Source organism: Aptenodytes patagonicus, chromosome 20, assembly GCF_965638725.1.
Source record: "Aptenodytes patagonicus chromosome 20, bAptPat1.pri.cur, whole genome shotgun sequence".
Classification (NCBI taxonomy): Eukaryota; Metazoa; Chordata; class Aves; order Sphenisciformes; family Spheniscidae; genus Aptenodytes; species Aptenodytes patagonicus.
In genome coordinates, this window is record NC_134968.1 from 3,098,990 (window position 1) to 3,115,096 (window position 16,107).

The window sequence follows — 16,107 nt, forward strand, 5'->3', positions numbered from 1 at the left end:
GCCGGGATACCTGTCCGAATCCAAGATGGCAGCCCCCGCTGGCGTGAGGCTGGCTCGGGGTCACGTGACGGGGGGGTGTGGACCGTATCCCGGCGGAAGCGTGAGGGACCGAGCAGGGAACAGGGACTGGCGGCGGCGGGAGCGGGCTGGCGCCGCCGGAGCAGACGTGCCGCAGGACGGGAGACACGGCTGTCACCACGGAGCCCGCAAGCGCTAACACGGCGGCGACCGCCGCTTCGCGGGCCGGGGGCGCCGGGGACCAGCCGACCTCGCTGCCCCCGCCCCCGCCGAGGATGCCGCGCAGGAAGGTGAGCGCGGCCGGGGAACTGGGGAGGCGCCCGGCGGGGGAACCGGCGAGCTCGGGCCTCAGCTTTTCTCCCCTTCCCCACCCCCTCCGCTACCTCTTACGGGCACAAAACCGAGGGGAAAATAGCGGCCTTCAGCCCCCAGCGCCCGCCCCGCTCGCTCCCTGAGTGGCTCCCGCACGGGCACGCTGGGCGCTGATTGGCCGTCTTGCTCGTCACTCATCGCCCCCAACGGTTACCGTTTCCCCTCCCCCGCGCCTGCAGCGCGGTCCGCCTCTTGGCTTTTCCGATTGGGCAGGCAGTTGGAGAGCTGGTCACGTATTGGCCAGGCCGCCTTGCCGGGCTGGCCGCTGATTGGCTTCAGCGGCTGCCCATCTACGCCCCCAACGGTCACCTCCCCGCGCGTGCCTTGTTTCTCCCTCTCTCCCTTCCCCCATCCCACTCCGCCCCCCCCGGGTTGATGTTTCCGTGGGAGCGAGGCTTGCACTGATAAGCTGGCGGCTGCCGTCAGTCACGCCCGGCGGCCACGCCTTTTTGCTCTCCAAGCTGACATTGGCGGGCTCGCCCTTTCGGCCACTCCCAGGCGCGTTGTGATTGGCCGGGACCGGCGAGTCTCCGCTGGGCGCAAAACAAAGCGGCGCGGGGGCCGCGCTCGCGCCACCGTGCGCGCGGGGCCTCGGCAAGCCGCCCCCGCCCTTCTCCTCAGCCGGGCGCCGGCACCTGCCTCGGCCTCGTCCCCGTCCCCTCAGGGCCGGCGGCCGCTCGGGGGGTACCCGCGCTCCGCGGGTCCGGCCGCCCTGACCTAGACCTGTCGACGCCCCCACACCCTGGCTGTGTCCAGTCAGGGCTGCCGGGCGGGGGGAGGGATCTTCGGAGGCCTGGTGGCTGCCCGCCAGCTCCTGAGGCCTGCTCCCTTCAGAGAGCCGCCCAGTTCACTGCGTGGTGCAGGGGCCCGCTCTGGTGGTCCAAGACGAGGTGAATACAACTGCGTTCGCAGCCTCTTTTGGCGCAGCCTCTTCACTGAGTGCCTTCGTTTTCTCTGCCTTGCTTCCACCGGGGAGCCCCGACGCTGCCCTGAATTGCTGAGCGGCGAAGAGTCTGTTTGGCCGTTGCTGGACCCCATCTGTTTTCTCCACCACCTGCTCCTGCGGTGCCCTGTGCTCTGCTGGGCTGCCTCTGCTGTTTTGAACAGGCAGGTGGTGCGGGAGTGCTGTTGGCTTGGCAGGGTGAACCGAGAACGGTCAGCTCAGAGCGTATCCTGTCCGGCCTCGAAACTTCATTTGCCTTTTGCTTTAAATAAAATTGGGTGCCGCTGTGATCTTCCTTAGCGGATCAGTTTGCAGAAACTTTTTATTATTGAAGGCACTGTCCGACACTGCATATTTATTAAACTAAAATATTTTCTCCAGAGTAACACACTTGACATTTATTAGTTTGCATACGTCATTGCGTCAGCTTGAATTTATCTACCTAGCATCAAATATTTTCTCTCTTTTTTTTTTTAAATGGTGTAAATACAATATGCAAGTTTAAGTGCTCCTGTGCTAATGTCTGGGTCTGTGGTGTTGCAGAGGAATGCGGGCAGTAGCTCAGATGGAACGGAAGACTCTGATTTCTCTACTGATCCTGAGCATACAGACAGCTCTGAAAGTGACGGCACATCACGACGATCTGCCCGTGTGACCCGTTCCTCAGCCAGACTCAGTCAAAGCTCTCAAGGTAATTGCTTTATTTTCTTTAATAAGGAAAAGAAAAGCAGCCTCTTAAGCAACAAGAGGCTCGATGTATTCCATATTCCTGACCTTTAGAACTTAAATGTGTGGAGTTTATACCTAAATAAAAATATTTAACTTTTTTCCTTGGCTATTAATGTGCCACAGCAAAAAGCAGTCTTTATGTGTGCATATTGCACAAATGAGGTAATATAATCTAAAGATTACACTGGTGGTGGAAGTCAAAACTTGAGTATCCTCTGTTGAGAAAGTAAAGCCGTCTGCTCGTTAAAGGAAGTAGGAATCAAACACCATGATTCTGCTGCCAGCTTTGCCTAATTTTTCTGAGAACCTTAAGAATTTGCTTTCCATCTAGACAGTTGTATTGGTACTGGAGCCAAGCTAGAGAGAGCGTGTTTAGAGGTGAAAGTTGTTTTTGTTTTCTTTGTTTGTTTGTGGTTTTCTGTACTGCAAGGGAAGATGTATTTTCATGACTTGCTGACGCTGACCCTACTCTTCAACAAATGTAATCAACATATTGCCAGTTATTTTGTATGCTTCTACTTTGGCATCCAGATTGTAAGAGGAAACATTGAATACGTCCACCTCCTCATTTTCAGTGTTAGTGTAGTCATTTCTTGGCTGTTAGTTAATAAGCTGCCATCTGGCATCAAGGGGAGGAAATGACAGTAGATAATAACTTCTTTCCATTGCTCCATGTGTACACTTTGATGAAGAATCTGTTTTGCAACAAATTTTATTGCAGGTAAGAAATATACATGCAAGATCATCTGATAATTAGGCCTTAAAAACAAGAGGAAAGGTGGTTTGGATGTGTGTGGGATGCCTGTGATATTCCTAGGTTATGAAAGCATTATTTTCATGCAAAATAATTGTTTTATAGTCTTATGAGCATTATAGGATCACAAAACCACACACAGGGCCCCAATTATAGCTCCACATCAGAAGCAGTCTCGCTATTCCCAAGGGTTGTCTAAACGCTGATAGTTCTTATCTAAACTAACGGTTCTTTAGCTTTCCAAATGGGAGCTGGTTTGTAATTACTAGTCCAGAGAAAGCTGGTTTGTAATTACTAGTCCAGAGAAAGCTGATCTAATTCCAGATGCCTCAGTGTTGGTAAAAGTGTCAAAAGATTTAAGCTTAGAAGAACAGAGCATATCTTTGTGATGACATGCAGCGGTGAGCGGTAGGACAGAACTCTGTGTTGATACCCAGCTATCAGATGTTGGTATTACAGACTTCAGAGCACGTGTGAGGCAAGTCTCTGACTTACAGTGGTTATTGTGGGTGTAATTATGGTGTTTCTATGGAATTAGATTCCAGCCCAGTTCGTAATCCGCCATCGTTTGGAGCAGAAGAGCCTGTCTATTCTACGAGGAGGGTAACCCGCAGCCAACAGCAGCCTACTCCTGTGACTCCAAAGAAATACCCGCTCCGGCAGACTCGCTCATCTGGGTCAGAGACTGAGCAAGTGGTTGACTTTTCTGATAGAGGTACGTGAGGTGCGGTGAGGTGTTGAAAGTTGGCAAAATGCTCTTGGAAAAAGTATGTGACTCCATTGTCTGAGGGCACAGTGTAATATCCTGAGGATAGAGGGTTTGAGTCAGCTGTCTGGAGTTGCTTTACATATTTTTTTGAAAGCTTTCTTTCAGGCAAATTTGTAACATCTTGATCCTTATTCAGACACTAAAAATGCAGCGGATCACGATGAGTCTCCACCTCGTACCCCCACTGGGAATGCCCCTTCATCAGAGTCTGATATTGATATCTCCAGTCCAAATGTATCCCACGATGAGAGCATTGCCAAGGACATGTCCATGAAGGATTCTGGAAGTGACCTGTCTCACCGACCTAAGCGCCGCCGCTTCCATGAAAGCTACAATTTCAACATGAAATGTCCCACTCCTGGTTGTAACTCTTTAGGTAATTTCAGCTCCGGGATTAATCTGTTGGTTTTTGCCTTCCTGCTGTGATATTCAAAGTCCTGCTCAGCTGAGTTATATCCTAACAATATGCGCTTAATTAGGATCAGAAGTATTACTGAGAAGTGAGTATAGAGAAGGGTTACGAAGCATATCTACAGGTATATTCTTCCTGGGGGTGTTTTCTGGCTAGGAGTGTTTGGGGGATGATAGGGTAAAGAACAAGTTAGGATATGAGCGCAGGTGTGGGAGGAAGATGCGGAGTCTTGCGGGTAGGGTACTGGTCTCTGCCAGAAGCAGGTTTTCAGAAACAAATTATTGCAGACCTCTAATATACCTGGCTGCTTGCATGGAGTGCAGCTTTTGAGTTAGCATGAAAAAGATTTTCCTTCTTTGTTCTTAAAGCCTGTGCCATGAACCATGAAGTGTGCTCCTTCTGTCACACTGGTAATAAACTGAGCATGCTCCTTGAGAAGCTCATATGAGGTATCTGCCCATCTAGGATACTTCTTAAATCTCTTTATGATCATATGTTAAAAGTGGTTTTTTTTTTTCTTCTGATCCTTTGCAGGACACCTAACTGGAAAACATGAGCGACACTTCTCCATATCAGGATGCCCACTATATCATAATCTCTCAGCAGATGAGTGCAAAGTAAATGAGTCTTCTGTTTTATCTTCCTTATGTTTTTTTGGAACAAAATGCCAAGACCTGTCATTTGTGAACCGAAAATAGAGTTAACATGTTTCAGCTGATGTCTTTAGCTGTAAGACAGCAGCATTTGTGTGTCAAATCATCTGTGAATTACAGTTCAGAAAATTCACCTAAGCGAGAAATGGAAAGATTAAGGCTTTGATAGTAGTTTGCTGTAGCATTGACAGATGAGTTTTGGCTTCTAGGTGCGAGCACAGAGCCGGGATAAGCAGATTGAGGAGAGAATGCTGGCCCATCGGCAGGATGACAACAACAGGCATGCCACCAGACACCAGGTAGGCAATCTGCACATAATGGAGTGGCTGCTCAGTCAAAAGTGGAAAAACCTCAGCTTGTGGTTTCCAGCAACAGTGATTTTAACTTGATCTCCCTTCTTCGCTTCTCGGATAAGCTATTGTGCTGAGTCCTGACACTCCCCATTTGTCATCTCCAATTTATTTCAGCAAGGGCAGTTCATTGTATCCCTGAAACGAGAGACTGGAGCAGCTAGTGAGAGCAGAGAGGTGGCATTGGTCAGTAATGCTACAACAGAGGCTGGAGCTGTTCTCAGGATGATCTTTTCTGCGTGCTTTGATGTGTAGGACAAGAGAATTCCTGCAGAACTGTAAACTACAATTTTACTCTGACTAAATAGAAAAGAATAAAACCAGGGGAATTACATTTTTCAGTTCATGAGTCTTGGACTTGAGTCAAGATGACTTAATGAGTCAGCTCTGAGCTTGTCCACATGATTGAGCAGTGCATCAGGAGTGCACCCTGTCTTGTGGGACTGAGGTACATTGGCAAAGGCAAGCTGCGGTAGGAAGAAAAATTTCCTATTTTACATACCTGTGTTGTACCTGCAGTGCCCTCCTGTTAGCACCGGATTTGGTTCAGAGGCAACAAACGTCATAAAATGAAAGCCGGGACAGAAGTCCTTTAGAGTGGGAAGGTGAAGAAAAATGTTTGAAGTGGATGAAGCCTAGTGAAGGCTTCCACCTCTGGTTTCTTTCAGGCACCAACAGAGAGACAGCTGCGATACAAAGAGAAAGTAGCTGAGCTCAGGAAGAAGAGGAACTCAGGACTAAGCAAGGAGCAAAAAGAAAAATATATGGTAAAAGCAGTAATTTTATTCTTTCATTCCCTCCTGTCTGGAATGAGACCACTAAGCGGGAGTTTGGCTTTGCCAGTCATCCTGCAACGTTCTCAGCTAAAAAAGCTGCAAGATCCAACAGCTTAGTAGCAGCAAGGCAGCAAAACCAAATTATTTTATTGTTCTAGGAGCACAGACAAACCTATGGCAATACTAGGGAACCTCTACTTGAAAACCTGACGAGTGAGTATGACCTTGAGCTTTTCCGAAGAGCGCAAGCACGGGCATCTGAGGACCTGGTGAGACTTCTAACTCCTAATATATCTCATAGCAAACGTCTTTGTTAGAAACGTGAATGCATTCTGGGTTTTGTTGTACTTGTGTGGGTTGAATCAGAGTTTGTAAGAAGAGCACTAACAGCCCAGCCAAGTCAGCAACGTTACGCTAGGGATAACGTTTAAGTGCAAGTCATTCGGAGGGTTTGCTGAAAGTACAGCTGGAGCTAAGCTTTTGCAGTCATGAACGGTGCAGTGCCTGCAAGAGGAATAATCAGTAACAGTCCTATGTAATAGGTGTTTGTTTTCAGTGAAAGAATGGACAGCTTCACCTGCTGAAAGAATGGCTGAGGAGTGATGATAACAAAAGGCAAAAGCCATCTTGACAGTAGCCGGTGACTGTGGAATGGAGTTCAAAACCTTGTATTGCTGAGGCTTCTGTAGGTGCTTTCCAGAGCTACCTTCCATCTCCAGAGATGCTTACCAGTGACAACTGCATCTGGGATATCTAAGGCAGAACATTAGGCTGTACCCTCTCCCTACAGATTAGGAAAGAAGCATGAAGCGGCAACGAGCTTATATTGCTTTCATGACAGAAAGGGTACGATCCTAGTGTTAGCATGCTGCTAAGCGCTGATTCACAAGATGTTTCCTGATGAAAGGAACAGTCAGTAGCTGTCCTGCTGGGGGACAGGGCTCGGACTGAGTTTGATTTAGGAGAGGTCTGTGGGAGGGGTCATTAGACATGGTCACACTGAAAGAAGAATTTAGAAGACTTGAAGTAAATTATTTCCCTGAGGGAAATAAATAGGGCCCTCTTCCACTCTACCTACTTTTTAATTTTTTTTTTTCAAAATAATCATCCATTTTTTTTTTCATTCATAGGAAAAGTTACGGCTCCAGGGCCAGATCACAGAAGGCAGCAATATGATTAAAACAATCGCTTTTGGCCGTTATGAGCTGGATACCTGGTATCATTCTCCCTACCCAGAGGAGTATGCGCGTCTGGGACGTCTCTACATGTGTGAGTTCTGTCTCAAATATATGAAGAGCCAGACAATACTGCGCAGACACATGGTAAGGGCTAGGGCAGAGCTGATTCCCAAGTTTTAAATCTGATGTCAGCGTGTAAACGTTTTAAAACATTACTGTTGTTAGCTTAGTTGCTCGCTTTAGGAGGTGAGAAGACTGCATGTTTCCTGGTATATGCAGTAGCTGTTGTAACCTTTTCCACCCTTGAAACAGTAGTGTCACCCTAACTTTGTTTTCCTGTCATAGGCAAAATGTGTTTGGAAACATCCACCCGGTGATGAAATCTACCGCAAAGGCTCCATTTCGGTGTTTGAAGTGGATGGGAAAAAGAACAAGGTAACTAACTGCGGTCATTAGGCCAGTCTTGAGTGCGGAGTCTGTCTTTCAAATGTGCCGGGCACTGCTTTTCCTGGAGAGGAACAGGATGCAAATGGCCCTTCTAATTGCAGAAAGGCTACTAGAGTCTGATCTGCCCATTCTTGCAATTCTGGCAGTAGTTTTGTCTGCGTTTTCTTTGTGCTTATTCCTCAGCCCTGTTGTGCTCCAGCAGTTCCATCTGTTTTCTCATACCGTGCTTGGAGATGTGTGTCAAGATCCCTTTCTGAAAGTTAGCGGGGAGATTTCTGTGCTTGGCCTCGGTAGATTGCTACTGCCCATCTCCCATTCACTGTGAATACTCAGTCAAATTTGGGTTAGAGTGGGAAGCAGCCTAATGTTACTGAGGGTGACCTCCTTAACCCTGAATTGAAGGGTGGAGCATGAATCTGCAGCTGCCGATTCAGTGCTAGGTAGTAGCACCATGCTTGTGCCCTGTCTCTAGTTGTGTCCGGTCTTGAAGGCTTCAGAGGAAAGAACAAAGAAACAATTTCAAAAGCTAAATTCTGCACTGCCGGAAGTTGGGAGGAGTCTTTTCTAGTTACCAGAGATAACCTTGAAGCACAGGATTAATACAATACAGTGCAAGCAAGCAGAGATCCAACCTTCTGCTTCCCTTCACTGAGGATGTGATGTTCTGGGCATTCAGAGATCAATATCACAAAGGTCAATTCCCACCCTTAGGAAGCTAGGCTTATCAAGTTTCATCACAAATGGAATTGTTTCCTGGCCCAGCTGCTCTGTTTGAAAGACTGTACGTCATTTCTCACGTGATTCAGAATTTTTTTGTCCTTTCCCATGTATGCCTGTTTTTGTCCACTCTTGGGATGTTCCACTGTAATAAATAGGTGTATCCTATTCTCCTTCTAGATCTACTGTCAAAACCTGTGTCTGCTGGCAAAACTTTTCTTGGACCATAAAACACTGTATTACGATGTTGAACCCTTCCTCTTCTATGTCATGACAGAAGCTGACAACACTGGCTGTCACCTGATAGGATATTTCTCCAAGGTTAGTTGAAAATACATACGTATGCATTACTACCTCACTAGAATGAGATTTAGGACACTGATTATCAGTACTGAATCTCCCCTCCGAGTTCTTGCCGTCTCAGGATTTGTTGCTTTTAGGAGTAGATAAAGTTCCAAATTTGATCTGCATGAATTGTTCTTACTGTTTGCTGCAGGGACTGCAGGTGCTTTGCTGTAGCATCTTTCCTCATCACTAGCAAAAACCAAATCAGCTCAAATGAACTGTTGTTGCTAGGAAGCATAGTGGTGTCTTAAATGTAGGCAAAAGTAATGATAAAGAAATGTAGAGAAAAATACAGTAAAATAAGTATTAGTGACCATGATTTTTTTTTTTTAATAAAATACTTGAAGGAATAAAAACTCGTAGGTGGAGAAGGTGAAACATAACTCAAGTAACTTAAGCAGATCCCACAAGTAAGTCACTGGCCAAGCTTAGAGTAGGAGCCAGTTTTCTCAACTGTTTGCTCAGACATGTTGCCTACTTAAAAAATAACCAATCTGTTTGTTTAACCTCTGCTGCACATCGGTGAAATACATTTCCTGGTTGTTCTTACTTCAGTACAGAAAAAGTGATTACCCTTCCAGACATGGTGATATCATGCAATGCAGTTATCAGTTTAGATATTTCAGTCAGTGAGATCCTATAGGTAGGAAAACACTGTCCCAAATAAAGTGCAGGAAACCCTAGTCCTTAAATCACCTGAGTCAAAACCGAATAAATATCTAAAAAAAAAAAATGCTCTAAAGAAAAAATCTGCATTGATCTGAGGATAAGTGTGTCTGAGTCTCTTCTTTGAACATTTCAATATACACTACGTGTAATGCGGCTGTTATGTCGGTTTGTTGTTGCATGTAGACCTGGTAGATGACAGAGGTGGTAGTGAGAGTGTTACTGGCTCCTTCTCAGGTACAACTCCATGGCCAGCCATCCTAGGCTTAAAATTGTGCACCAAACACCCAATTTAATGGCTAATAAAGTAAGACTCTAAGCCAGGTTGGTAGCTGAAGGATGATCGTGTTGCTTGTTGTTAGGCAGGTTTTTCTACTGTTGCTTCTTTCACCTTGTATTGTATCAGTTGCACAGGCTTGTTCAGTCTGTTGGGATTATGATATACCCATTGTCTGTACAGATCTAGACCTGTTAATCTAAAACCTCTCTGTTCTTGTTTTTAGGAGAAGAATTCTTTTCTCAACTACAATGTTTCTTGTATCCTGACAATGCCTCAATATATGAGGCAAGGTTACGGCAAAATGCTCATTGACTTCAGTAAGTAGAGAGAGAGAGAAATTCTGGAAACATATTCTGTCCAACATGACAATTTCATCAAGAAATCTAACGTGCCTATGGTGGTGGTTGAGCAGTTTTCGTTACAGCTGATTTCTGCATGTGCTAAAGAGGGTGACAGTCAGGAGAGAGTAGTTTAGGAAGGATAAATAGGTTTTCTTTCCTTTACAGGCTATTTGCTTTCTAAAGTAGAAGAAAAAGTTGGCTCTCCAGAACGCCCTCTGTCTGATTTAGGTCTCATCAGCTACCGTAGTTACTGGAAGGAAGTTCTCCTTCGTTACCTGCATAATTTCCAAGGAAAAGAGATCTCTATAAAAGGTATGTTTTCAAGCTAAATAAGCTTGTAGTGAATTGGTTCAGGAACATACCTATGCATCTCATTCACTCATTTTCCTCAAATATGAGGCAGGTCATGCTTGACTCATTCATGTAAGTGTTTGTGTAGCAGCACAGTTAGTGGAATATTCCTACAGTTGGGTATGGCTCCTTTCCAGGCCTGCCACCATTAAGTATAAGCCAGCTTGCAGAGTTTTGAAAGTAGGTACTGGCTGCTGCTTTTGAAAAATACATTTTTTTAAAAACATTCAGCAAAGAACTTTATCCATCTGTAGATTAGAATGTTAATTTTAAAAAGAAAAATGGCTCCACTGAGAGGCTTTCAAATATTTTGGAAAAATACTAAGACTATTTGGACTTCTTTTAATAGCATTTCTATGTTTATGGCACCTAGGAGTGTGCAGCATTTCATAGAGATGTCAAGGTAGTGCTGAAGAAGCGGCTACGTCTTCTTTGAGGATTACACCTTATTAACTGGGATCCTAAAATTAGTATGACTAAATCATTGTGGTGTCTAGGCTGGCTTTCAGTTTTTGGGTGAGCTGGGCTGTTTCTGTACAGCTCTGCATGGCTTGCATCTATAGCCTGTGGTTCTTCAAGCTATTTGCAATCGATCAGCCCTCAAGAGTGAAATGAGCAAAGGCAAGTGGTATAGCAGTGCTGCAGATAACCGGGGTGGTGAAAGGGTGCAAGTCATGCAGCAACAGTAGTACTGCATGTGCCACCTTTAATATCTGCAAGGCATTTCGTGTATATCACTTCCAAAGGAGTTGCATAAAAGTTGTAGTTGAAAACTAACAATTACAGGCTACTGAGAAGGAGGAATTTGTTTCTACTCTAACATCAACTGATACTGGTTTGCAGAAATCAGCCAGGAGACCGCAGTAAACCCTGTCGACATTGTTAGCACGTTGCAGGCGCTTCAGATGCTCAAATACTGGAAGGGAAAACACCTGGTCCTAAAAAGACAGGTAAGATTTGTGATGGCTATTTCTGCATTTTTGTTTCCTTCTATTTAGCTGTTAGATTCATCCGAACTTGCTGAAATCAGTATTTCTTTTGCATCGTGCTGGGTTTTCCAGCCTTTTCATTCTAGTGGGGGAGCACTGTAATTTTTCAAATGCAGTAACTGATAAAATACAACATGGGCATCCAACTTGATTCTTCAGTAGTGCAGAAAGCAGTATTGACCTTCCTTTTCTGACGTGAGGAATAACGTTGCTCATTGTAAGCGGCTTTTTGGGGGAGCAATGGATGAACATTCCCATCATGCTCCTCATCATGCCTGCCCTTTATTGGGCAAATGGATGACATAGAAGTGAACTGAATTAATGGAATCCTGAATGAGTCCTGTTTGTACCCTCATTAGCTGTAAGACAAGTGGTTTATAAATCCCCAAATGTGACAGGTTCTCTCTTTTGTTTTCCCCTGAGACTTCACTCTGTAGCTTAAAGTAGCCTTATCAGTGTGATTGGAAGAGCTTCCAGAAAGCACTGTGGAGGAAGTGTTATTTTTGTCCCGCTAAGCAATTAGTAGGCTAGTCATCTTCAGATTTGTGGACTTAGATGTGTGGTGGTGTACCGTGGATAATTCTCCATTGTGGATCATTTGTTTTAACCTGCCCTTTCATGCTCTTTTCCTTAGGATCTGATTGATGAATGGATAGCCAAAGAGGCAAAAAGATCCAACAGCAATAAGATAATGGATCCCAGCTGTTTGAAATGGACCCCTCCTAAGGGAACTTAACTGTCTATCACTCCTGAAGCCAGTGAACCCCAGCAGTAGGAAGTACCCTAGGGATCTCTGTTGTATCTGTTGCTGTTGTGATTGGCTGGTACAGTACCCTCCCGAAAGATCAGTTCCCCTTGGTACTGTTCTGGCCCAGATCTTTTTTGTGCACACCACAGACGCTAGTTCTGAGGAACTTTATGTTTCGGCCTCAATGAGGTTGCAAGGATTGGATCTGTATAGGACCCAAACGAAGCTCCTAGCAGCACTGGCCCAAGGAGTTCTGATATCTGGTACTGTACCTGTTCAGTCACTGGTCTTACCCTCATGTTCTTATTCTGATGAGGTTGTGTTGTGTCCTATAATCTGGTTGTTTCTTCCTTCAGGTTCCTTGCGTTCTAAGTAATGGAGGTAACTTCTGTGGCTTTTGAACAAGGTCTAATAATGCTTGTTTGGGGAAAGTCTGGTTTTCCAACAAGCTGCAGTTACACTGACTTCAGCATTTTTAACTAGTCCTGTCTGATGGACTGTTCCATTCCATGTATCAGATAGTTTCAGTAAGATAACATGCCACCTCTTTCAGCAGTGTTTTCCCTACAATATAGCAGGTCTTCACATAGCTAATATTGTACAGTCAGAAGCTTGCATATCTTGTAACTGAGTGGTGTGATTGTTAGCGTTACCCTGGAGGAGTCAAGGCTAAGTGCGTGAGAACATCATGGTCTGAGATGTTTCATAGAGTTGCTCTTGGTATACGCTTCTGGAGCTACTACAGTACCACATCTGCTGGAGAGACCTCTTTGATTATAAATTACTGGTTTTTCCTGTTTATCTCTTGGAATTGGTGCGTTCCTTTACACAGAAACAGCCTGTTCAGTGTATTTCACTGGAGGTATTTTTCCCAGAGCAGTCTTCCTTGAATTGTAGGTCTCTCCGTATTGGAGAGGATTTTTTTTTCCTCTAGACTGAAGAAATAAAAACCTTAGACAGACTTTTGCTAGCCTTGTCCAAACAGCCACAGAAACTCCACAATGCAAATATCGTCAGTTGTTGGATTGCCTACAGTGTACGTTCTGTGCATCAAGTGGCAGCTCCAGTTAGCTGTGTGGATGGTTTGCTTCTCTGACAGTGCATTCTTGTTTGTCTTTGTAAAACAGAAAAGCTTTTACTTCCTCTCTCCCATCAGCACCACCGGAAGAAACTATCGTACAATGGCTTTCAAGTATAACCACTGTCCTTGTGCCACAAGTTTCCTGTATGGCTCCAGTGTGATTAAAAGGGGGGACAATCTTGGGGTAGACGATGGCAGCAGCATATAGTGCCGATTTCATTTAAACCTTCCAATGCTTCCATACTGAATGGTGTCTGAAATGAAGCACTTGCAGTGTACCAGTAGGTAGGAGCCATTTCCTGTTAACCACTGACCCATCCTAATGTGGAAAAGTTCTCTATTGCTCTTCTGATGGTTGTCTGTCTTTCTCTGCCTCCTTAAAAAAAAGAAAAAGAAAAAAGGTCATCAGTACATGGTGTATACCTTGTGGGCATTACTGAATTTTGCTGTCTCATGCCCTTTGCTCCTGTATTGTAACTAACTTCAGATACTCATGAAACTATCCAACAAAGTAGATCTCTTGTGGAGTAGGGAAGAAGGCCATTCTTGTGCAGAAGCTAAACCCTGTTCCCATGATGTGGTAGAATGTGCTATTCTTGTATCTACTTCTCAATAAAGCATGTTCTCTGCTCAAGTTTATGCCTTCTTTTTATTTTTTTCAGTCAGACACTATTCTGCATCTCCAGTTAAGTGAACCTGCTTCTTTATGTTGCAAGGGACTGATTTTGAACCTGTCTTTGTGCCTGGTGTATTAAGGATTGTGACTAGAGCGGCCTTTAGGTTGAACCTTTTGGAAATAGCCTGTATTGTGTATTCACTCCAGAGCTTACTGTGCACAGGAGGCTACCATGAGGAATGTATGGATGTTGCCAGATACTGGCAACTTAAGTACGTCATGCAAAACTGGGATAGCATCTGTCAACCTGAAGTTCATTGAAGAAGGAAGGAGTTATCCTAGAAGCTATGGCCCTAGATTTTTAGCCTTGCATTCTGTGCTTCCATGACCAGACCTTGCTTCTCGTACTGTGGGAGGACTTGGGGCAGTGAAGTCTCTGATTTTCAGAAAACAGTGTTTGAAGTTCAGCACCTCTCTCAAACATTTTGAGTCTTTGCTATAATCTCTGATATAAAATGGTTAATTACACGTATCTGCTCAAGTTCCCTCCAGAGATTCTGCTTTTCTACATAACTTGATGGGAGTTAAAAAAGAGTAGGGAATAGTTTTGAACTCTAAGCTGCAGAGAGGCCAGGGTGCTGATAAGAGTAAGGCTGACATGTCAGTGATCATGGCCTGGGACCTGAGATGCTCAGCTTATGAAGAAAGAGAGCAAACTAATTGAGATGGAATACCTTGGTAGTCTTGCTCTGATGAAGATCAAAATCAAGGACTCTTCCCGGAACAACGATGTTTGTTTACTCAAGTCACATCAAGGGTCTTCCTAATTCTGTCTTGTTTTCCTTAATAAGACAGTTTTTTAAGCATTTATTTGGGAGCATTGCTTTTACTTATGTGAGCACAGTTTTGTACAACGCCACTTGCTTTTTTTTGCCTTCTTTGTTTGTTTTTTCAGTTTTTTGCAAGTACAGAGAGATGCAGTGTGATTTAGTTTGCAGATAACTGGACAGAGAGACAAGAGGATAAGGGGTTTAGTCCCCACACTGCTCTGCTGTGTGACGGCCACCCCCTCTCTAAGCTTTTGTTTCCCTCCAGTCCTTAACTCTGTCAAGGGTGTTTATGTTGTGACTCCTCTGAGGCAGTGACTGTCTCTCTGTATACGTACAGTTCTTATACACGATGGGGTCCCACGCTTGACTGAGACCTCTGGGTGCTTTGGTAATGCAAACACTAATTAAGTAGTGAGTCATACAGATAGCCATAAATGTCTCTGGGTAACCGAAGGATGAGACATGCTCACAGTTTCACCCACAGTTTATTCATAGCAACTGCAAACTTGCAGATGTTACATTCTGTATGGGCAGCTTGAAGCCCACCTAAAAATTACGATGCTACCAAAAAGCAGCCGGTGCTTTCAGTAAATTTTCCTAGACTGATGCTTTCTTGCGCTCTTCTTTTCTCATTTATAAAAAAGCCACTTGCATTTAGCCTTGACCTAACATAGGAATAGATAACATATGTAATTTTAAGCACACTGGTAACCCTACAGCCTTCTTTGCTGTAATAGACCCAAAGAAACCCTAGCACAAACACAAATTCAATGCAAAACGGAATGAGACCACCTCACCTCTACGTTCCAGAAACGAGAACTGACTGTGGAACTGGAAGTCATATAAATCAAATCAGATTTTGAATGTCGGTAAAGTTGAACAGCCGGAGCAGATACAACCTCATAAGGAATGTGCTGTTTTTGAAAGCCTCAGGTTATATGCCCAAAACCGGAGAGTACCCTACCAAAGAACGAGACGGAAACCCAGGTCTTGCATTGCTCAGTCCTGATGCTTTAACATCAAACTCATCCTTTTTTCCATGGGCCAACAATGAAGTTTGTTTGGTTTGGATGTCACCTAATGCACTTCTCATACGTATTTTTCCAAAATGACTGCAATTCAGCAGAGCCAAGGTTAAAAAACCTTTATGCCTCTGCTGTCAGTAAATGAGAAATAGCCCTCTGAAAGCTTTACGGGCGCGGTAGTAGCCGGCGTGTGCACTTCTATAACAGTATTGTTTCCTGTTGCGCTTGTTTCCCAGAGAACTTTCCATGACTTCTGCCCCTTTGCCTAAACTCCAGCCACCCTGTAGCCATTTTACCGACAGTCCCTTTAGTCTGCAGCTTTTTCCCTGTTTATTTTGCTGTTTCTGGCTTTCCAGATGTCATAGTTAAAACAAGTTCACTTTCTATTTTCGTCTCCGTATTAAAGTACAGGTGTGATAGCACAAGCTGCAGACAAGCATAACACGGGCATATGCTTTCCAGAGGATCTCACCCACGCTTCTCTGCTTTGGATCATGCACCGCTATTCCAGGGTTAAAGCTTCGCTACATGCAGTTGCTGTATTTCAGGCTGGACGTAGACAAACAGCACGGGCAGATCCTCTGCTCTTGAGCTGGACTCACAATTGTTTCAGCTTTAGGAAGCTGAACTGAAAAGAAGTTAATTGATCTAGTTAGTGCACAACTTTTGTATTTAAGAATCCCCCAAAACCACTCCAAGTTTCTCCACGTAGTTTAA

The 16,107-nt window shown here is 44.7% G+C and overlaps 1 protein-coding gene across 1 annotated transcript; it reads left to right on the plus strand.

Annotated features, from left to right (window-relative positions):
• The first annotated feature begins 116 nt into the window (after nt 1–116).
• Nucleotides 117–13,553, plus strand: KAT7 (lysine acetyltransferase 7). Its single transcript, XM_076356929.1, has 15 exons — nt 117–308; nt 1,877–2,024; nt 3,355–3,531; nt 3,722–3,961; nt 4,532–4,614; nt 4,860–4,949; nt 5,669–5,767; nt 5,935–6,045; nt 6,907–7,098; nt 7,300–7,389; nt 8,299–8,439; nt 9,633–9,726; nt 9,916–10,062; nt 10,945–11,051; nt 11,725–13,553. The coding sequence occupies exons 1-15, from the start codon at nt 294–296 to the stop codon at nt 11,824–11,826; spliced, it is 1,836 nt and encodes a 611-aa protein (XP_076213044.1). The 5' UTR covers nt 117–293; the 3' UTR covers nt 11,827–13,553.
• The last annotated feature ends 2,554 nt before the right edge of the window (nt 13,554–16,107 follow it).